This window comes from Osmerus mordax, chromosome 26, assembly GCF_038355195.1.
Source record: "Osmerus mordax isolate fOsmMor3 chromosome 26, fOsmMor3.pri, whole genome shotgun sequence".
Classification (NCBI taxonomy): domain Eukaryota; kingdom Metazoa; phylum Chordata; class Actinopteri; order Osmeriformes; family Osmeridae; genus Osmerus; species Osmerus mordax.
In genome coordinates, this window is record NC_090075.1 from 4,100,629 (window position 1) to 4,122,331 (window position 21,703).

General features: G+C 41.1%; 3 protein-coding genes across 4 annotated transcripts; all 3 read right to left on the bottom strand.

Moving 5' to 3' along the window:
* Positions 1-574: 574 nt before the first annotated feature.
* si:ch73-40i7.5 (amyloid-beta A4 precursor protein-binding family A member 3) lies at positions 575-7,692 on the bottom strand. Of its 2 annotated transcripts, none has more exons than XM_067230093.1 (11): positions 7,435-7,692; positions 5,682-6,776; positions 5,550-5,580; positions 5,123-5,268; positions 4,753-4,839; positions 4,024-4,203; positions 2,947-3,126; positions 2,614-2,826; positions 2,043-2,162; positions 1,677-1,817; positions 575-1,559 (listed from the first exon to the last, which is right to left on the bottom strand). In XM_067230093.1, exons 2-11 carry the CDS (start codon positions 6,684-6,686, stop codon positions 1,488-1,490), a joined length of 2,175 nt encoding a protein of 724 aa, XP_067086194.1. In that variant the 5' UTR covers positions 6,687-6,776; positions 7,435-7,692; the 3' UTR covers positions 575-1,487. The 2 variants fall into 2 exon arrangements, with proteins under 2 accessions (XP_067086194.1, XP_067086193.1); XM_067230092.1 differs by having other exon boundaries at positions 4,024-4,206.
* A 66-nt stretch (positions 7,693-7,758) lies between these two features.
* pex11g (peroxisomal biogenesis factor 11 gamma) lies at positions 7,759-10,126 on the bottom strand. Its single transcript, XM_067229961.1, has 5 exons — positions 9,807-10,126; positions 9,454-9,642; positions 9,094-9,272; positions 8,683-8,754; positions 7,759-8,535 (listed from the first exon to the last, which is right to left on the bottom strand). Exons 1-5 carry the CDS (start codon positions 9,867-9,869, stop codon positions 8,322-8,324), a joined length of 717 nt encoding a protein of 238 aa, XP_067086062.1. The 5' UTR covers positions 9,870-10,126; the 3' UTR covers positions 7,759-8,321.
* A 237-nt stretch (positions 10,127-10,363) lies between these two features.
* Positions 10,364-17,463, bottom strand: si:ch73-40i7.2 (FYN-binding protein 1). The gene is made up of 16 exons (XM_067229911.1): positions 17,361-17,463; positions 14,775-15,441; positions 14,266-14,377; positions 13,564-13,652; positions 13,327-13,364; positions 13,097-13,137; positions 12,781-12,907; positions 12,430-12,589; positions 12,062-12,227; positions 11,926-11,942; positions 11,740-11,800; positions 11,574-11,616; positions 11,251-11,413; positions 11,027-11,060; positions 10,822-10,859; positions 10,364-10,670 (listed from the first exon to the last, which is right to left on the bottom strand). Exons 1-16 carry the CDS (start codon positions 17,361-17,363, stop codon positions 10,642-10,644), a joined length of 1,788 nt encoding a protein of 595 aa, XP_067086012.1. The 5' UTR covers positions 17,364-17,463; the 3' UTR covers positions 10,364-10,641.
* Positions 17,464-21,703: the final 4,240 nt, after the last annotated feature.

The following is a 21,703-nucleotide window of genomic DNA, read 5'->3' on the forward strand; positions in this document are numbered from 1 at the left end:
AGGGTAGCGCAGTTTTATGTATGTTTCTATTAAATGTATTAAACATGGGAGTTTATCTCAAACAAATGAAAGGTTGTTAAATAAACCAAAGCATCAAAAGGTTGTTTGCTACACCATAAAGAAGGCCTACCATACTTCCTTGGGCTTCGACATAATGTCCCATAGTTTCAAATCAATTTATGAAATTCAGTTCAATTACCAAAGAGGTAGCTAACAACGACACTTAAAAAAAATAACTCTTAGATTCAGTCGCTTGCTGCTATTTATTCGTTAAACTTTGGGCCTTAAGTCACACAAGGTCCATTGTATGGAACATAGTTGATTTTATTTTGGGAATAAAAAATGCATTTCCGTGTAGGGCTATTAATTTCCGAATTCTAAGAATAAAACCATAGCAGAGTTCGAAGCAAAATAAAGTATTTTTTGTTACTGTAAAGCTCGAATGTATACTTTCGAGTTATCAACAACTTCACCATAACAACCACACCATTTTTTTATGTTTCATTTGGAACATTGAGACAACTCAATAATCTTCTTCTCAGAGAGCAACTGTTTTTTTTTATTGAGACATCTGCTGATATTTACAATGGGCTACAAATATTCAAAACTTCTGCTTCTTGTTGCCATCCTGGTAGTGGCGAGCCAAGTTCAGACTCCAAACTTTGAAGCCCTTGGAGACACTTTGATGCCCCCGATGGTGCCTAAGCAGTGGGCAACCACTCCACCACTTACACAAGACTTTCTTACTACCAATAATAAAAACCGAATGAAGTAGAGAGGGTGTTTTTATTTCTGCATACGGTACTCAATGAGTTTTATCAGGCACTGGAATGGGACACACACGTTAAGCACAATGGATGATCTTGGAACAAATAAATCCATATATAGAGATAACCACTGTGTAACACTGATAGATGTTCATTTAATATGCACTTGTGACAGGGTGTTAAAAAAAAGGTGAAGCACTGATGAGACAAATTTCCTAAGGCTCCACCTTATCTACATAATGCTCCGTTACAAGTACAGTTGAGTGAGGCACGTCAGCAACAAAGCAAGTAGGAAGACATGGTCATAAAAGCACTTATGCTGTTATTTTGCAGACAAAAGCAATAATTAGTTCAGACGTAAAATATATTTTCCTACTGTGCATTTACGTAATAATCCAATTTAAAACATCTCATAAATACAAGCAGAAAATGTCTGGTTCTGGGTTTAGAAATGTGCTGCATCATGATGTCAAACAAGTTCTATACACTTTTAAAAATACTCCGTTCAGTGGCATTTCAATTGCCTTAAAATATAGTACAATTGCATATAGAAAAGGAAATCTTCAACATGGAGCTCTCGATGTGCACATGTAGTCTCATATTGCTATATGTGGTAGCCTCGGTATAGGATCTGGTAGCTCAGTATGGTGTCCGGGGTAGCCTCGGTAGGGGATCTGTGATGTGAGCATATCAAGCAAAGAGGCAACCATGTCAGCTGCCTCAGAGAAATATGGGCTGTTCTTGTCCTGTCAGGAGACGGTACGTCGAGGCAGGCATAGTCTTCAAGTGGATCTGACCAGAGGGAAGGAAACAAAAGATCAACCGTGGCGACGATAATAACCATATCCAAGTAACTAAGTCCACTAAGAAGCAGGAGAGGCTCTGCGTGGGTTTGGTTTCCACTCTCACCTCCCCGACAGCATTAGTCAGTATGTTTATGATCTTGTCATGCGGTGTGGCGACCACACTCTGGCCGTTAATCTCTATGATGCGGTGACCAACACGGATGCCGCCTCTCTCAGCGATGCCTCCTCTCATCAAGCTGCATATCTGCTCAGGGCAGTGCCACAGGAAGACGGTACATTAGGAACTTTGTCTGTACAGAAGAGACTTTTCTGCCCCATGCATGTATACTGTACAATACCTAATCTACAGACTTATTGCTAATGTATCCGCTTGCGACACAGGCAAAAGCCTTAATGTCACGAAAGATGTGGGCTAGCGTGGCACACTAGTAGGTAACGGAGATGGAAATAAAGTGAAATGATCCTTTACAATGCCATCCTCCACACTGAAACCCAGCTGGAATTTGGGGTCGGGCCGCTTGATGATTGCCATGGTGACGGGAGGGCAGTGGACGATGCTGAGCTTTACACCATCTTGGTTTTTTAAATCCTAGACAGAGGAGGGAAGTGAGGAGAGACCATCACTGCTGCATGAACACAGCAGCTGGACAATACCAGGAAACAAACAGTTTCCACTACTTCCATCTCATGATCGACACACCGTTAGTGCTGAACTGAACTTTTTTTTATTTTCTTCTTCTTCTTCTTCTTAAGATTCAAGACTAAATCTAAATACTGTAAACTATCATCATATCACATTCTACATGGTACTAAAGCACATTCTACTTTAGCAATAAAACATCTGTCAATGTAGCTATACATCGCCCTCTAGTGTACTTCCCAGGGAACACAGTCAATAGCCATATTGTTATGAACATCCTGCTATTGTGGCAGGATACGTGCGGTAGCCATCCTGTACTTAATGACAAGTATATCACGGCCCCAACTCCCATTCCCCACCCCAATCAGACATAAGCAAACGAGTGCCGAGTTGACCTTACTCGGATGATGCTCTGGCAGGTGGCTATGGGGAGGCCCACCAGGCTGGTCCCATTGACGGACATGATGCGGTCTCCGATGCTGAGGGCCCCGCTGCGCTCGGCGGGCCCCCCGTGGAGCAGGTTGGCCACCACCACGGTGGGCAGGATGGAGCCCCAGCCAGACTCTACCACCGCCAGCCCCATGATCTCCCCCGGAGCCTTGGAGATGGTGACCTGGGACAAGCAAACGGAGGTTGATATCACATGACCACACGAGTGAGATGTGTTTTTACAGCATGAAAACTGCATTCATGCCGTAAATACAGAAGTGTCAGCTAGCAACAAAAGCCTCACCTCTCTGATGTTGTCTGAGTCAGAGAAGTGCACCAGGTCTCCGTTGTAAAGCTCTTGTGTGCCCAGGTAGTCACTGTACTCGCTGGGCCTCAGTTCACTGGCCTTGATCCCGTTGGCTTGGAGGAACTGCTGATAGGCTACGCCGAAGGCCTGTCCAATGGCCTGAGCTATAACCTGGGCCTGTGAGGAGAGGTACGCACAACAGTTTGGTGTGAAAGGAGTAAAAAGTACTAATAATAACAACCAGAATACACTTAAGTGTACATCTGCAAGTACATCTGCAAAGGGATCTTAGACACACAAACGGAACTGTTAGAGGCAAACTTAGACTTCAAAACACACTTGGGAAACTAATTATAATTTGAGTTAAAGCAAGTGTAAATCATGTTTGCGTTTGTCTACCGAGTGTGTTGGTTAGTTCGCTGAGACAGTTACACAGAGACAAGAGAGAGAGAGGTCATGTTCAGACACGCTCAAGAACAATGTGCTGATGTCACTACCTGATCCTCCACACAGAAGCTTCATGCATGGGCTTACAGATGGCTTGAGAATCAAAGGAAGGTTTTTGTTTTCAACCCCGAAAAAGAATCCTGATCTTAGTCTTAAACCTTAAGTATTCCCTTTCCAATACGTTCATAACTTATTAAAATACTAATGTCAACATGCAACCTGATTTAAAGGTTTCTTCTTAAATTTGTCAATCATAAACATGGAAAACTGGCCTGAGTTCCAGTCCGCGTTTTTATTCAAGAGTGCTACAACGTTCCTCAGAACGAATAACAGCAGGTGGCTAAATCCGAAGACACTAATGGCCCGAGTGCACTGAAAAATAGCAAAAGCTCAACACTTTCATGCAGTAAACGTTTACTTGCCCCAAAAGTTATACAAATCACTTATTCCCGCACATAAACATGTTTTAAAAGGGTATTAATCCCTTTAGATTGCTTTCTATTACAGGTTTCACACTCGCAATTTGAATCAATCAGCGAAGCGAAAACTATTGACAACAACGTCAAACAATCAAACACCCAAAGCCTGAACAAGGCCATGTTCTCTCTATGTGGCTGAGTGACTCACATCAGCGGAGGTGAACACGTGGCAGATCATGCAGCATTTCTTCTGCGGGCCAGAGGAGTTGGCCGCTTGGCTGGCTTCTCGCTCTTTCCGGCCGGCCGGCTTCCTGCGTGCCATCAGGACGACTATGCTCCCGATGTCTGCTATGTAGGAGATCATCTGGAGAGAGTGGTCCATCATAGCCTCCTGACGGAACGCAAGCAGTCCATGAAACACTGGAAGGGGTCTACAGATTGTGTGTTGTGTGGGAATGTCTATGTATATGTATACCATGAGATGTCTGGGTTATCTGGCTGGACAAGAAGCAAGCAGCAAGAGGGGAAAAGACTGTTTAAATGGCTCTAATTTTCAAGTCCTCTGGCGTTAAAATAAACATTCAAGTGAAAGAATATTCAACTCGCAAATAACATTTCGTACCTATAAGTATTTTTAAAGATGAAGAAAGTGTGCAAGTCTTACAGCACTCACTTGTTAGCTAGTCATGCAAGAAAGGGCAAACTGACCCACTTAGACTCTCTTGACAATTCAACTGTTCAGGCTATTGCTCAGATTAGACAATGCTATTCAGGGAATGACATTCACAAAAGGACCCAAGTAATTAGGTTCTGTTCTTCCAAGGCATCCACTTTGGAAATTACATGTCCACCGCTACGTAAACTAAAAGAAATGTTTTATATAAATAATAAAAAACATTTTGATCAGAAAGAAGCATCAGCTTCCATGTAACAACACCTGTGTGTCTGCACTGAGCACTTTAATGCGTTGAGTGGAGATGAAGAGGTCCACCTCTGTCGTTGGCTGGGACTCCCCCTCTGGAGCCTGATGAGGAAGGAGGACATAACAAACAGGAACTTACACAGCTTTGTCACACACTGTTGAGCACAATTCTGACGGAATACGGATATGGTGTGAATTAAGATGTGGGTTAAATATTATCAATGTGTTATGTTTTCAAATTGGTGACTGGGGAACGATTGTCATTTGTCTTATTCCTCACGTAACACTAACTTTATGAGAATACAAAATGGCAAAAAATAATTTACATTTGTGTAGGCCCCAAGACATTACCCTTTTGAGACAACTTGGTATGAGCCAAACTCACTTTTATTCTGTCCACAGCCTCCTGGGCCTGTGCCATGCGGGCGTTGGTAGAGGGGTTCTTGTCAGACTTCAGCTGAGTGGAACCCAGGTAGTTAGCTCCAAATATAACCCCATCCAACAAGTCCTCAGGGTCACAAGGGCCAGGCACTGACAAACAAACGGTCCAAAATGAAAGTCAAATGTAGATGTTGTAAAGCACATTTAAAAACAACAACAGTTGACCAACGTACTGGATTATCAAAATACCAAAAGCCATAAAACAACACAATACAAACGAATACAAACGCAACACAAAATGTATCACAAAATAAAGATATAAACCACAAGATTTAGATTAGTTTCCTCCTGAAAGTAGCTCTTCACTGTACATATGTAACTGACATTTAGGTATAATACGATATAGAAAATGTAATATATTTTTCTCTTACCATCTTTATAGGCTGGGTGGTCCTCAGCCCTCTATAAAGAACAGCAGATAAGACATTAGCACCTTCCTGTATATAGTAAATTCCAGCCAACATTAATGCAGTGTGTCGTTTCATTAGCCCTTTCCAACCTACCTGCTCAATGCCCTCCGCTGCACCTGCCTCTTCTGGAGGCTCCTCCCCCAGCTTCATCCACACTGGTTCTGGAACTTCATCCTCATCCTCTGGTAAGGAAACCATGGAGTCATTTCTGGGGCGATGCTGGCCGTTCCCGTAGTGATCCCAAAACCTCTCGCCGTCTTCCTGGTTGTAGGAGACTGAAACAACGGCATCTATGTCCCCCCTAGGGCCTCTAGCAGCCTGGGCCTCTAGATGCTGAGGAGCCCCTATCTCTGTACACTCCAGCAGTCCTACAAGGTCTCGCTGGTGGCTTTCTGAGAACAGCAACCCTGAGGCTTGGTTATGTAATGGAGCTACAGGCAGTGTGCCACCACCTGTCGTTAGAGAAGGGTCAGAAGGGTTCAAGTCAGAAGAGGCAGCGTATTGCAGCGAAGGGTTTCTAGGTGTTGAATCCTCATGGAGAGGGCTTTCTCCAATGAGTTGGAGTCGGTTCAGGAGAACTTGGATGCGAGTGTGGTCTTCATCACCAGGCCTCCTCTCCTCCACTTTCTCAAATTCCTCATCGCGAAAGTTCTCTGCCTCTTCCACCTTCTCATCTCCACCCTGTTCCTCCACTTGTTCTCTAGTGCCATAACTATGCTCCATGTTATCTTCTGGCAGTTTCTCTACCAGCTCCCCCTGGTTGACTCCAGGTAAAACAGCAGCATCACTCACATCCGGGGGCAGTGCCGACCCACTTTCAGGCGTATCCACGGTAACGGAGGAGGGAGAGAAGGTAGGGTCATCCATCTCGCGGACAGACCCAGCTTCGCTGGATGAGTCAGATCTCCAGTCCAGTGGAGGGGGCTCTATGAGGTTAAAAGAGTCCAAGTCCTCGAACTCAGGGTTAGGAATTCTAGAAGCAGCATTAGAGGCAAGGTGACCTCCCTCTACGACAGAATCTCCATTACAGTTGAGGTTTGATTGGGCGTCTGATGATGAGGAACAGAACTCTTTGGCAGGGCAGTTATCGGATTCCATATTGAATTTGGCAGCACATCGGCTCTTTTCAGTGGCCACCTGTCATTCAGTGTTCTAGCTATCCATTTATAACAGTGGCTTTGGTTCTCACTGCAAAAGAAGAAGCTTTTAATACATGTTCCCCATAAATATATATGCCACTCCCAATGTCGACATATTTGTATTTATTTAATATTGATAGCATGACATTTTAACATGGCAATACTGGGTATTTATTGTAAAAGGCTAGTTCAGCTAAAACATTATTTGTGCTATCCCCTCTGCACCCATCTGGATGGCCTTAACACACGCCTTAAGTGCTATTGCCTAAGACTCAAAGTACATGCGTATCATTGCCAAAGACCAACACTGAAAAAGCATATTTGCATGTTTATGAACCGTCTGAATCTAAAGCTTGATTAGCCGTTTTCAATAATAAATTGTAATGTTTGATGTAATCACGTTTAGTTGTTGTAATAACACATTGCGTTGCACCGACGAGAAACATGGTAGCTATTAGATAGTAAGTTTTCACCTAGCGTTAGTTACCCCACTGCCGAATTGCTAATTCAGCTAGCTAACTTAGTTATTGTCAGCTGGCTACCAAGCTACTAGTGTAGCATGGCACCTAACATCGAATCATAGTCAATTAGCCGGCATAAATGCATTAATTAGCTTGTTATTTGGTTATAAAGTATTCCATGTCATTTAAGACCGTATTTGTAATAAGATGTATTGATAGACGAGTGAAGCTAAAGCAAAAACTCACCTAGTACGTAAGCATTTGACCAACTTGAATATCCAGTGACAACTACTGCTTGAACTTCACCAGGCACTGCAGGGTAGACTTTTGTTGGACGTGTTTGGAACCCCCTAGTAATACACAGAAGTCAACTGCGACTTGTCGTTCGCTTATAGTTAAACCTGTAACAATATTTTGCTGCAACAAGCCATTACCCGTTCAGGCCTTATGACACACATTATAAGGTTATATCCATAGAACACAAAAGGTAATCAATTATCAGCCGTCTTCAATGTAGAAACGAATGCTATGAATGCGCATGCGTTTGAAACATTCTAGACACAGTCAGTCGATTGTCACTTCAATTTATTTTTGTCACATGAACTGTCTTACAGTTTTTTTAAGTAAGAATTTAATAACTTTACGTTCGTTAAGAAAATTTATTGACAATCTTCCAGAACTATTTCACTGAAAAGTAAAAAACACTATGCAAAATCATATAACATCAAATAAACACAATTATAATAATAATAATGATACAAAAAACACATTTCATTGAAATAGTATTATTAATATTATTAATATTTCAAATCCAGACAAATGACTGGAGTGCATAAGGGAAGCGGCAAGCCTGCCTTGTCCCTGTCTACATTTCATTGGGTAAGTGCTAAACAACATAACAAAATCAAGTTATATATAATTTGTGCAGCATGATTGCATATTGTTGACAACAAGGGTTGTCTGCACAAGCACAACTCCAGCACTAACTGGATTATTTCCAACTGGCTATCTCTTTGTCTAATCGTACTTTTCATTAATGTAATGTATGCGGATTGACTGCTAATAATGAAGTAGCCCACACTGCAGGATTTTATCATGAATTAAGTCACATTAACTTAATCTGATGGATGAGACTAGGCACCGCCATCACTCATCTGGATGAGACCTATCAAAGAGGAGGTGGTGCCCATCAGTCCCACCAGCCAATTAGGAAAGCTTCCAGCCCAAAGGAATCCAGGAGGCATCCAATGAATGGCGTTGCTTAGATCAGCCATGCTGCTCAGGACACAGAGGACCTCCGCTCTCATCTTCCTCCGAAGCTGAGATGGGCTGGGCACACTGCCCTCACTGGGAAGAGAGAAGCACAAATGTCATTGGTCTACACACCCTGTAGCTCAACAAACATCTCAACTAACAAACTGCAGTTCGCATGGGTTTTTTATGAGACCTGCTTTGAAGGCTTTTGTTTTGGTGTGGTTATGACTAATTCCTCACCTGCGGTCGACTTCTCTGGCCCTCTCGCACTTTCTGATATTTTTCTTCAGGAGCGTAATGACTCTTACAGACCTGGAAAAAAAAGACGAGTCTGGTTTTAGCATGCTGGGTGGTGTGAACACTGTTCAGTCCGCTCAACTAGGGGGGTCAGATGGCTGAGCAGTTAGGGAGTCGGGCTAGTAATCAGAAGGTTGCCGGTTCGATTCTCGGCCGTGAAAAATGACGTTGTGTGCTTGGGCAAGGACTACTTGCTTCTGGGGGGAATGTCCCTGTACTTACTGTAAATCGCTCTGGATAAGAGCGTCCGCTAAATGACTGTAACTACAGTTCCAAGCGACTTGACATATTTGGATTCACCTGACTAGCGTTGAGCTGCAATGTGAATGTCTACGGTGTGAACAACTGTCTCACCTGAGTATTCCCAGAAGCAGAGACGTGCCCCATAGCACTGTGCTGAACAGCCACCACTTATCAGACTTGACCTTAATGAGCTCTGTGTCGGCAGCCCATGCGATGTGTTCGCAGGGGTAGTAGAGCTGGTCAGCAAGATTGTTCAGCACAGACATCCAGCGCAGACCAGGGTCTTCTTCCTAGTGAAATGTGAAGATGTGTGAACACTCAAGTACTACAATGTTTTGTTGTTGTTTTTTACTTAGGTGGAGGAAAACTCTTAACCTTACAGAAACAATTTGAATGCAATTCAAATACTGTAAATGACATGTAAAAGCATGGCACTGGAAGACGTGCAGACTTAACTTTTGTTGTACCTACCCTAGCTCCTAAACCATAGCGATGGGAGTAAGCCAGCATGGAGAGGTCATCGAAGAGTCGGAGAACAGTTCTGCACTGACTTAACTGGGCTGAGAACAGTAGCAGACTCTTTCCAAGTTGCGCGGATCCCTCTGTCTTCTGAGTTAGGACTCCACCGACCAACTGAGACCCATAGCATATTGTCCTTATCTGACGTAAACATGAAGGAACAAGGAATTAGGAAAATGTATATGGTGGTATGAAAATACCATGAATGTAGCGATGACACAAGTGCTCCATGTAGTCCAAATGCTTGGGTATTATATCCATTGGTTATTTTACTTGTGTGTAACGTAGACCAGTGCAATACTGACCACTTTGTCTCTTCCTCGGTACGACTCTAGAACATTCACAAGCGATTCTAAAGACTCTTGCATGTCAAAACAGAGTTGGAGACAGGAGCGGTAGAGTCAGGTGCCTTGATGTAGCTAGTACTTCAAGAAATTCTCATAGAATTTCTCACACGATGTGATGGATTCCGCACCTTTATGAACGTCAAGACAAAGACGGTGTATGGAGACACGTGCGCGATATAGTTCTCGGATTCTCCCCAATTCCATCTGCTTATAACTATTGTTTTAAACAAGGTCGAGTGCACAGTGCCCAGCTAGCATAGTTTTTTACGTCAACTTATGATGTGTACTTTGAACAGGAAGTGACGTCAAAATTGTTTTCTAGGCAGAAATAGAGGATCCCCTATCCATAATGCAATGATGGCAGGATCTAATAATTTAACCTGAAAATGAGCAATTTATAGTACAGGATAGTTTACCCATGACCTTGACCTCTGTTCATATGAGATCCTTTTTTATTTCACCCAAATATTAAAACCAGACAATCAAAATAAATAGTAGGCTACATGAAACAGATAATCTGGGGGAAATGTTTATTTCTTAAATTATCTAAGACACCAATAAATGAACAAAGTATATAGTGTATCGTCAATATACAAGGCAATTGAAGCAAACAAAATAGTTTATTTTGGCTTTTGTTAGATCGGTTTACTAACAATAGCAGGATATAAAACAAATAGCAGGATAATGTGTGCATGAGTGCGTGCATGGTTGTGTGTATATGTGCATGTGTGTGGTTGTGTGTACGTGTGTGTGTGTCTTTGTGTAGGTGGGTGCATCTCCAGGGAAGCCAGCATTAGCGCACATGGTCGTTGTCATATATTTCTGTAAAGAGTATGAGGAAGATCAACAAGAGAGCAAAAATACAACATCATGACATCACTGCACCGTGGGATGATTAATAACTCATTGATGTTCAACTTTAGTTTAAAACAATAAGAACAGTCATTTCTATTTCAAAATAAGCCTGACATACCATTAATGTTGTCAACATCGTCATATACATCCCCTTCCCTGTAAAGGAATATTTACAGATAGTTAAACTTTAGAGCATTTATAATTGTGATATATAACCAGGCTGAAAAGGATCAACGATAAATTGTCCATTTCAGTCCTATATGATAGGATGTAGTACTGTAAAAGGACAGAAAATAAACTGAAATAATCTGAAAGAAACCTACATCTGAAGAAGATGAGCTCTAGGCACATATCCATCTAGGACAGGAAGAAAAATTTATGATCTGTTACTTTTGCATCATACAATCATTTTCAACCACCTAGTGAGATAACTGTGACAACCCAACAAAATACCCCAGCAGGTTACACTTTGGGTATACAACATGTAAATCCAAAAATGGCAACAGTTTCTGCAGCCATGATACAAGAGGGCAGCCTATTCACATACATTTCCCACGACTGTTTCGACAGAGGGCTTTCTTCTTGTTAGTGATCTGAATAACTTCCAGGATGTCTCCCTGAACCACAGCTAAATCCTTCCCTCCAGGCTTCTTAATGTTGGCATTCAAATCAACCATCATGGTGTGCAGCACCTTTATAGGTCCATTAAGCTGAAATAACATGAAAATCACACAATTCACATTTTGTTTTGGTTTGGTCACAAAACATGAAACACAAGTGCTTTCAACAACCTGTGTTGGAGAAAAAGGCATGGGAAATATTCTCCAGAGTCATTATGATTTTGAGAAAAACAGAAATAGCAATGTTAACCTTAAACTTTGTCCTCAACTCCTTCTCCGATTTGGGATCAAGGCTGAAACATAGTTTAGGGTTTCTTAGCAATGTAGGCCAACTTCAACCAAATCAGGCATGATAAGATTTCCATGGATGAAAATATGAAAAATAAAAAAATGTTCACAGGGGAATATTGTAAAACCTTATTTCAAGAGGGGGAGGTGGACACTCCTTGAACAGTTGTTCGACGTCATCATAGTCCTCTGAGTGAAGAGACAAAAAGAAAGTAAGGAGTGAGGGAACTAGAAAGAGACAAATACCGTTATTGATTCCCCGATAACTGAGTGACTATGACTAACTCAATCTTAAAAAGTTGAGCCCTACTTACCATCAGTCTCGTTCATACTGTTCCAAAAAAAAGCACAAAAAAAGCAATCGATCGATTGACAAAGTGAGGCACTACTACTTGAACATTCAACTGTTTTCTAGATTAAAGACATGTTTTGTGATCCTGTATGACCGACCTGTTCTTATGATCTGAGGAGTCCACGTCATAATAGATATCACCATCCTGCGGAGGGTCAGGTGGTGGTGGAGGCAGCGGGAAAGGATTAAGTTGTCGGGAATCGCGGTATTTACGTTTGATTTCCTCATAGTTCAAATCCACACATGATATACTAATGTAGCCATCTGTGAGGTAAAAAATTATTTATATATAGATACCACATTACAAAAGATGACTCGAACTCACTGTCGTGTTGATAAATGTGGCACAACATTCAAGAGATGTTTGGTGGGTCTTCACAAACTGTCTATGAAGGCATCTTTGAGGTGTATTCTGGAGATTTGAAAGGCAGAATGGTAACCCACACTACATTTGAAAGGAACTTACAGTTGCCAGTCATTGTGCGGCCTAACCACATGCCAACAGGGTTATTCTCGATCCTTATGATCTCAATGATCTCTCCTTGTTGGACACTTAGATCATGTTTGTCACCTTGCCAGTCATGTCGGACCGTGGCAGTGTGAATAACCATCACTTCATCTGACAGCTGTTGAAATAGAAAATAACCATTTATTGGAACATCTACAGAGATCTGTACCTCATGTTCTACTGTACGTTTCCCTAGTTGGAGAAATACGAGTTCCCAAAAAATGAAACAACTGTGGTAAGATTCAAATCCCGTGATTTTAGTTAGTTTAACATCTGTCACTGTTTCTGCATAAAAATGGGGTACACTACCTTGAATTTCTTTTTGTATTCCTTTTCCTTTTTATGTATTTTTTCCTGATTTTTCAATTCCTGTTCTTTAAGTCGCTTCATCTCTCTTTCAGTCTTCCTGTTTGAACTGCTGGATGTTGCACCCTGCCTGTTGATGCAGTCATAGACAAGGAAACAGACTTTATTCAACAGATATTATTGAACACTGAGTCAGAGGTACAGACCAGAGGTACAGTATGTATGTTTAAAAATCCACCTATATGACTGTGATCTGTTAACACATACAGTTCAATTGGTCAACTGATTACGGTGGATAGTAAGACTTGATTTAACTTACTCCTCATCGATAGTGTCATAGACCTCACTTTCATCACTTTCCTGAAGTAGGCAAATAACAGATAAACTGATTAGTTAGTGGGCTATAAAATCCACCTTTTAAAATCATACCATAAATAATTCTGCCTGTTTCATTTTCTTTGTTTATGGCTATATCAGTCACATTTAAAATATATGTTTTGCGAGATTGTTGCATAAAGAAATTTTGTAGAAACAGCATTTTACACTCACCACCTCAAATTGTGAAGAACCACTGTCTTTCCAAGATTCTGTGGGAAAAAATGGATAGACAGTTTATTAATTTAATTAGTCCCTCCCATGACAAAGTATGTACACATACTGCAATCCTCTAGTTGACATCACTGTTATAGCACCTACTTAGACTTATTATACTTACCATACAATTATATCATCATTTAACTTTAAACCTGACATGTATAGTAAAATAGAAGACATTATTTCACATACCACTCTTATCAAAGCTTCTCATATGAGGTGGAGGTGGAGGTGGCAGGTCAATGTCATCATATGTTTCTTCAACGTCTCCTTCCTCAAATCTTTGGGATTTCCAGAACAAAACAGATGAAACTTGTAAACTAATCGCCTTTAATTGATCACGTTGCACTTTCATAACTTCCCAAAAGTGGTTTTACGAGAAAAATACTAATATACAAAACATACCAAAAGTCAAAAGTTAAGAATTAATACATTATGAAAGTCCATTTAACCGTCACCCCAGCCATCTTACTTTCCATGGAGAAAACACTTAATTCTACACGCATTCTGCATTTAATCATAAGTGTCCCCTTAACTGCATTATGTGCTAACATGCTAAGAGAAGATATTAGATCTGCAAATATATTTTAAGATATAAGGTATACCGGTAGTAAGCTGTACTCAGAATCAGAATCATAATGGGATTTATTCGCCATGAAAGTTTGCACAGACAAGGAATTTGCTTTGGCAGGAAGGTGCATACAATAAACATATACCTAAAATTTAAATATGTGGACTATCTATACTAAGGGTACATAAACTAGCAGTACTAAGTGGGATTAGAATAGAATTATATACAATATATATATACAATAAAATAAAATATAAGTTGCCGTAAATTACAATATAAAAATACAAAAATACAAATATTACAAAAAATACAAATGTACTCACGCAGGGGTGTGGTGGCGTGGAAGGCTGCTGGGTTTGTTGGGGGGTCTGGGAGGCCCAGTAGGACTGACCAATCCAGACAGGGATAAGCTACTGCTGCCTGAGGAGGAAGAACCTAGACACGACCAAGAACAGAATATGTGGGCCAATGGGTTTGATATTCCCATTTCACAGATTGGACAGCGAGTAAGGACCTTCGACTTGTGGTGAATGTCCTAATGAAGACAACGTAACAAATTGACAAGTAACAAACTGACATAAAATGCTTGCTCCTGATGATGAACATAAAATAAATTTTATATTACCGTTTAACTTAATTTCTTTCTTTGTGTACAATAATTCCTTTGAAATTATTAGAGGTGATTAAATAAACCTAGAACAGACTCAAACAGAGGTTTTTAACCCGGACATTTGTGCAAATCTAGGAGCTAGAGCCAATGCATTTCCCGTACACATGTCTTGCCTTACTCAATTTGCAAGGGTAGTTGCCAAACAACCTGCTTTCTACTCACCATCAGTCCTCCGCATCCCTGTGCGTTCTGGTGGGGTAGGTGGAACCCTTTTATTTCCCTGGTGTTGATCCAGGTTGACATGGGGGGGGCGCTTGGGTTTCAAGGGCCTGAGTCTCTCTGGAGGCAAGGGCCTCCTAAGGGGGACCACCTCCGACCGGATCTTCTGGCTGGGCAACAGTGGGGGGCCGCTGGAGCCTGGCTTGGCTGGCGACGGCCCCTGGTGCTTCAGCATCTTGTTCTGCAGCATCGCTCCAGTGAGCTTTACCTTGCTTGCCGTCTCTGCGACTTCAGAAGGCGGAAAAGGCGGTGGAAGTGCTTTGGTCCTTGCGCCATGAGGTGGTGGAGGCGTGGAGGCGTGGAGGCGAGGGAAGACTCCCTGAGGCAGCTGGGGCCTCGGGGAGGAACCGCTCCCTGCGTCATTCCTCATGTGCCTGGGCAACCTTGGGACAACTGGGAAGGAGTCTCGTCCAGGAGGAGGTGAAGGAACCACAGCCGGAATTTTTTTTCTGGCCACCCCGTTTGCAGTAACGCCACCCTCGGCCAAAAGACCGCCGATCCCGAACGCTGGCAGAGGAGATTTTGGAGAGCCACTGTCTCTACTGCTGTCACTGATCTCAGCCTTGGCGTGAAACCTGGCCCTAAGCGCTTTCACATCTACAGCCTCCTCCTGACAAAGACACAGTAAATGAGAATAGTGCTTCTTTGTCTAAGCAGGAAGTTAGCACAAACAACACAACCTATCCCACACAACAGTCTTCACATCCCATTAGCATGCTAAGGTTTTTCTCGCTCCACAGGACGTGTGTACAGAACAATAAAGTGTTTCCTTGATTCAAAAGTGTCTCGAAGTTACAAGACACAGCACTGATCATGTTGACCAGGAGCTAGGTAAACTTGAGCAAGAATGTGAAACTAAAAGATATTTTGGTCTTTGGTTTTGGTTCACTGTGTCTGTGAATACTGATGCTCTATAAAACCTTGCATGAAAAATATTTCATTATGCTTAAGGTTAAGCTAAAAGTTAATATGGAAACACAAACAATGTAACTATCTCATAAAATTGACCAAATGATTAAAACAGTTATAAAAAATGCATTGTTTGAAGTCGTTTTTGATGGATATGGTATTTTCCACAAAATAAAATGATCCACGTGTCACTCATCAGTTTGCACATAATAGAATCATATCAATTTTTGAGTCACTTAACCCATGGTTAAATTATAATTATACTTGGTTGTTATAGAGTTTTCAGTGAATGTAGATATGCCCTAGTTCAGAGGGAGCCTTTCAAGTAGGTCAACCTACAATTAAACACTGACAGCACATTGCTATTTAATGTAATGTTTTTGTAAAGACAAATGACAATGACTTCATGAGGTCAATATCCCTTTGTTAACCATTCACGTCAAGATTGTGAGCCATAGGAAATACACTATTCATGTATTATATTTTCAAGATTTTTTGAAAGGAGGATTAAAGATTTTTTTATAGAGATCAAGACTTATGGTGCAAAAGATTAATATATAATTATTTTTAAATGACTACTCTAAAGTTTGGACATACTTCAGCAAAACATAATCAATGGCACAATAATATTTGGATTCATGGAAGACTTCAAAACATGACAGAAGCCGGAAGCAACTGTAACCACACACGTATGCACCTCTGTCTGCAATGGTTACCATAGAAATGGAACTTGCATGCACTTATCATCCAATCGCTTGCATGCTTTGCTCATCATCAAAGCAAAAATATTTCTGCACCACAAAACGCAACGTTTGATAAGTAGCATATTGTTCCCCAAGTACTTTGTTACTGAAAACAGAACTGTGTATGTACTTATGTATGACGCTTTCAGATCATCATTTTTTTATGACCTGAGAAAAACTCCAATAGGTAGTAGGCTTATACAATTCTCAAACCCCTCAGAATAAAATGTGCACAAAGTAAAATTTTATATTGTAGCCAATGGGTCAAATAATTACATCATCCTATGCGATGTTGGTGTATTTGCATTTGCTGATAGAACGTGTAAATGGTTAACTGGATTTAATGAATGGGTCTTTTCATTTCACAGAGAACTAACAAAGTCAACCCAAAAAATATAAATGAACTATAACTTTAATAATCTTTAAATGATTTATACTTTTACTTTCATTCTAGTTTTGTTGTTTTTTTTGTTTTTTGTTTTTACAAAAATATTAGTGACCTTTAGTAGCACTTCGACATTGCAACCTAGTGAAGTCGAATGTAGTGTCAACCTGAATATTGCGCTAATAAGGACGCTACCAAAGATATAGTCATCAGTGCCATGCCACAAATATATCTATAAAAAGCTAGCAGGAATGCATCTAAATACAGCAAGACGTATGAGAAATGTAGAAGACATGCGACTGAACAATTTACTGCAGGCTATTATTGTGCGTGTGGTACAGAGCAAGGTATGAAGAACAGAGAAAGAAAATAGCATTTGCGTACACCAGCAGACCTGCTATGTTAAATTTGACACCTGTGTTAAATTCTTAGAATGCTTGAATGTAGCTAAGGAATACAAATTCGGTGTTAAAAAAAAAGATAACGTCTTACCATATTTGTCAATATCAACTTTATCTCTTTTTCAACTGAAAGTGTGATCCATGATGAACAGTTATTTTGAGTGCCATACACGAGGGAAACGTTGACGCTGTGACGAACTATAGCCTTTTGATACTTCAGGAAACGACATTAAAGTAGGTCTAGGTTCACTATCTGTAACTGCCGTTGACACGTGTAAATCAGTTTTCTTGATTCTGTTAATAGAAACAATTTATTAAATCACTTGAATGTCTGTAATGTCTATTTCAACTTCAAATATATGTTTATATAGCCTTCTCAGAAAGCCTAAATACAACCTCAACACACATATCAATTTGACCAATATGTCATCAATTAACACGAGAGTGTAGATTTCTAAGGACAACTCTCATCTAGACACGTGATAAAATTAGAACATGACATGATAAATTCATAATTTATCAAAAGACACATTTGTCATCAGTTTGTAAACAGTTATATCATCCCACCTCCATAAAAATCAGCAGAATACCATATTTAACCTATTTAAATCAGAATTCAGAATAATTTTCGATTGACAATATATCTCAAGATTATAATCAGGAAAAAAACTTTTGAAAAAATACAAGTGCCAGGCCTATACCAAAACCTTTTAAATCACTTTATAAAAACATCACAGAAAATAGCAACTTTCTCAGTAAGTTCACCCCAGTGGAGGTTTGTTAATGGTTGTAGGAGAGACAGGCTGCTGTACTCCTTCTCCACCAAAGGGGATGTAGTTGATTGCAGCTGGGGGATAGCTGGCTGTAGTCTGACCCCACTGACCTCCCAGCTGAGAGTTCATCACTCCCAGTCCATAGCCCTGCATCTGAGCTCCCCCATGAGGTATCATGCCACCTGGTGGCCATGATGCCACACCAGGCTGGGTGGACCACTGCCCGGGGGCTTGAGCTCCCCAAGCCATGCTTGGAGGGGTCGAGAAGGGCCCTTGCTGGCCCCAAGGGATGGAGGTTGGTGATGTATAGGGAGAGCCCCCTATTGGATGGGTGTAGAGGATCTGAGATAGTGATGGGGTTTGTTGTGGAGATCCTTGAATACATTAGAAAGAGTTATACAAATTTGTGTAGCTTTTCTTAATAAATGATATTTGACTTTGAAAGGTGGGTGGTTGTATTTGTATTTTATTTCAACATCTTGTCAAGGCTGAAGCCTCATATATACAGTGTATTGTATACAGCCCTGTATATATTGTATACAGGATTGCCCTGCTTACGATCCTTATAACAACAATTAAATGTCAGTGACAACAACTGTATATAAAAAACTACCATTTAATAACAGTAAACAAATCAGTCTTAAGTCACACTTACTTGCATTTCGTTTGTATGACATTATATTTGACGTTACATTCATACTAGGTATGTAGGCCTATGTAATCGTAGCAGCATTGAATACAAGTTAACAGTCAGAGGCTGTATAGGGGACCAGAATGTGTTTTCTAGGTGATAACTCACTTGGTAGGTCCATATCTGAGTTTTCACAGGTAGCTGGTGGGTCCTCCAGACGTAAGGCGAAGATGTCCATCAGCTCCTCCCTGGAGGACACCTACAAAACCAACCCAGAACCATGGATGGTCAATCAGCATGAAGGAGCAAGTCCTGCATCAAAGCACCGTACCATGTCATCTTTATCAATGTGGTATCTACGCCACCTGCGTCGGTTGACCTGTCGGAGAGCTAGGCCCGGGGTTGAAGATGTCCAGATCATCCAGGCTCTTAACAGAGGAAATCAACAGTCGTCAGAGTTCAAAAGTCTTCTTTGTGTTTCTGCCTAAGCATATGTTAAATGGTTGAGCACATTGATACTGAAACATCCCCTCATCTTTCTTTCTTAAATTTTTTTTTTATACCTTTGTTGGACTGGTTGCATCTTCATCAAGTAGTAACAAGGAGCCAGTCTACCATAAATAAATAAATAAATAGCATCAAAAGTGAGAAGTGTCACAAACAGAAATGTAAAAATATAAACATACAATTACATTCAGTCATTTAGCAGACGCTCTTATCCAGAGCAACTTACAGTAAGTACAGGGACATTCCCCCCGAGGCAAGTAGGGTGAAGTGCCTTGCCCAAGGACACAAGGTCATTTGGCAGCGCCGGGAATTGAACCGGTAACCTTCAGATTACTAGCCCGACTCCCTAACCGCTCAGCCACCTGACTCCCTCCCTGACGCCAATTAACTCACATCAGTTGCTTGTGTTACTTCGTTATTTTCTGCCACTTCGTCCAGACTTTGACACACTTCTGTGATGTCAGTAAGGACAGGGTCAGCCTGTTAGTGACCAAACATTCCCGTGAACAATTAATTACCACTAGAATGTGGGCCCAACAGTTCAACACAAGGAGCTCCTCCTAGCCAAAACACGCACCAGGTTAGCCATCTTGATGTAGAAGAGTTTGTAGGATCCATCGCTGTGGTAGACGTAGGAGAGAGCTCTTGGATCTGACTCGTCCTTCCTCAAGGAGCTGATCCTCCCACACTCGTGATCGTGCTCCACAACCTTTCGAGAAGGAGAAGAGAAGAGTTAGAACGCTTATGAGAACGCCCTAACGAAAATAACATCTAAAATAAATGTTGGGGCAGGGATGAGCTGCCCAGTCTTTAAACCACATATGTCTCCTTTGAGTGTACAGATTAGATTACCAAAAATGGGTTCTACTGTATGGAAGTTCTCTCAAATCATTTATAATACAAAAGCAACCCATGATAATAAAATTATTTTAAGAATAAAGAAAAATGATAAGAAGAGTAAACATTTTCCATGACTCATGTCTGCCCTAACTCTGTAGCTCTCCCCACGTTCAACTATTTTCTAAGAAGATATCACAAATATGTGGGCTTTAACATCCCCTGGAGAGAGAGGGAGAAAAAAACTTGTGTCATGTCTTCTCCATTTCCCATTGTTTCAGCTGGACCAGCTTGCAGCTTGCAGCTTTCAAATAATTCCCAGTCCGTTCTCTTGTGCCTGAATGGGATTAAAGAGTTCCATTACAGTTGTGAGAAAGAAGTGATGTGGTACTTACCCCTGTCCTTTCATCTACAATTTTCAGGCCAGCAGTGGAGACCTTTAGCCATACCCTCTGCTTGTGTTTACCCTGACTCCTGCCTGCCACCTCCTGGCCCTGAGAGTAAACACACACACACACAGACACACACACACACACACACACAGACACAACACACACAACATCAGATTAGCAGCAGGGTTTCCTGCTGGACAGCTGTATTGTCTATACCAAAGAGTTTCATGGTGGTCCTCAAAATTGGCCTTTATCATAACATTAGAGAAGTACTTGGAAGTACTTTTATGTGTTTCCTGTGACCAGATTGATTAATGAACTGTTAAGTGTATTTCTTAAATTAATAATAGGCTACCAGACTGAAAATAAAACATGCATTCTCTCTAATGGCAAGGAGATTCGCAAGCGAAAGTCAGAAACGAATCAAATGTTGCTTTGGTGCTGGTATGGTAATAGGGCATAGTACTCTGGACAGTCTTTCCACAGGCTACCTTCAGTTTCATCATGGAGTCCAGACACATCTTGTCCCCCTGAGGTTCTTGAACCGGATCTACGCCAATAAGCTTGGCCTTAAAACGAACCCCCTCTCCTTGGAAACGTGAGGTAACGTCTATGACTGCCTTCGGATTGACCCCGCCTGAGAACATGAATGTTACACACAATGTCTGACGGGGGTTGAAGGGGATCCATGGACCATACAGAACAAACCTACAGTCATTCGCTCTAACTTGACTCCTGCAGTGTGTGTGTGTGTGTGTGTGTCTCTCTGCTGCGTCAGCGTTTGGCTTGTTTAAGAGGGACCTCCTGACTGTCCTTGCCATAGTCAATGTTTCATCACTGTCACTTCCAGTAATGACACTGTGTGTGGGGAATGTGTCAGAGTGTCATACTGCTGTGAAATGGGAAATGGCTTGGGTTTGTAACGCTTTTCAACATTTATCAGAATTGTACATTCTACATACATTTGAGAGGGTACAGAATATATCAAATAAAGCTCTACAGATGCGTGTAATTTGATGTGGTTAGAAAATGTTCTTTATGAGAGCAAATTAAAATTATGAAGGTTGTTACATTTCTATAAAATACAAGAACTCTGCCCCAGACGGTTAATAGTTAACAAGCAGCGTGGCTGAAATGACATTATGCAACATTTATGTTTTGATCAGTACATTGACCTAAACAACTGTGTTTTATTTGTTTAAACACCAGAGCGGATGTTAATTCAGAAACTTTAGAGTCCACTTCTTCTAAACAGAAACTCTTAGCTTCTGAGAGAAGACTTATGTATTTATAA

Excerpts from the sequence above, each read along its gene's own strand:
- si:ch73-40i7.5 (XM_067230092.1), bottom strand. The coding sequence starts at position 6,686 with ATGGAATCCGATAACTGCCCTGCCAAAGAGTTCTGTTCCTCATCATCA. Across the intron at positions 4,840-5,122 it reads AGGCTGTGGACAGAATAAAA|GCTCCAGAGGGGGAGTCCCA; the intron begins GTGAGTTTGGCT and ends CTTCCTCATCAG. Across the intron at positions 3,127-4,023 it reads ACGTGTTCACCTCCGCTGAT|GCCCAGGTTATAGCTCAGGC; the intron begins GTGAGTCACTCA and ends CTCTCCTCACAG.
- pex11g (XM_067229961.1), bottom strand. The coding sequence starts at position 9,869 with ATGCAAGAGTCTTTAGAATCGCTTGTGAATGTTCTAGAGTCGTACCGA. Across the intron at positions 9,273-9,453 it reads GCTATGGTTTAGGAGCTAGG|GAAGAAGACCCTGGTCTGCG; the intron begins GTAGGTACAACA and ends ACATTTCACTAG. Across the intron at positions 8,755-9,093 it reads CTGCTTCTGGGAATACTCAG|GTCTGTAAGAGTCATTACGC; the intron begins GTGAGACAGTTG and ends TTTTTTTTCCAG.
- si:ch73-40i7.2 (XM_067229911.1), bottom strand. Across the intron at positions 14,378-14,774 it reads AGGGATGCGGAGGACTGATG|GTTCTTCCTCCTCAGGCAGC; the intron begins GTGAGTAGAAAG and ends GGTCGTGTCTAG. Across the intron at positions 11,414-11,573 it reads AGTTGAGGACAAAGTTTAAG|CTTAATGGACCTATAAAGGT; the intron begins GTTAACATTGCT and ends ATGTTATTTCAG.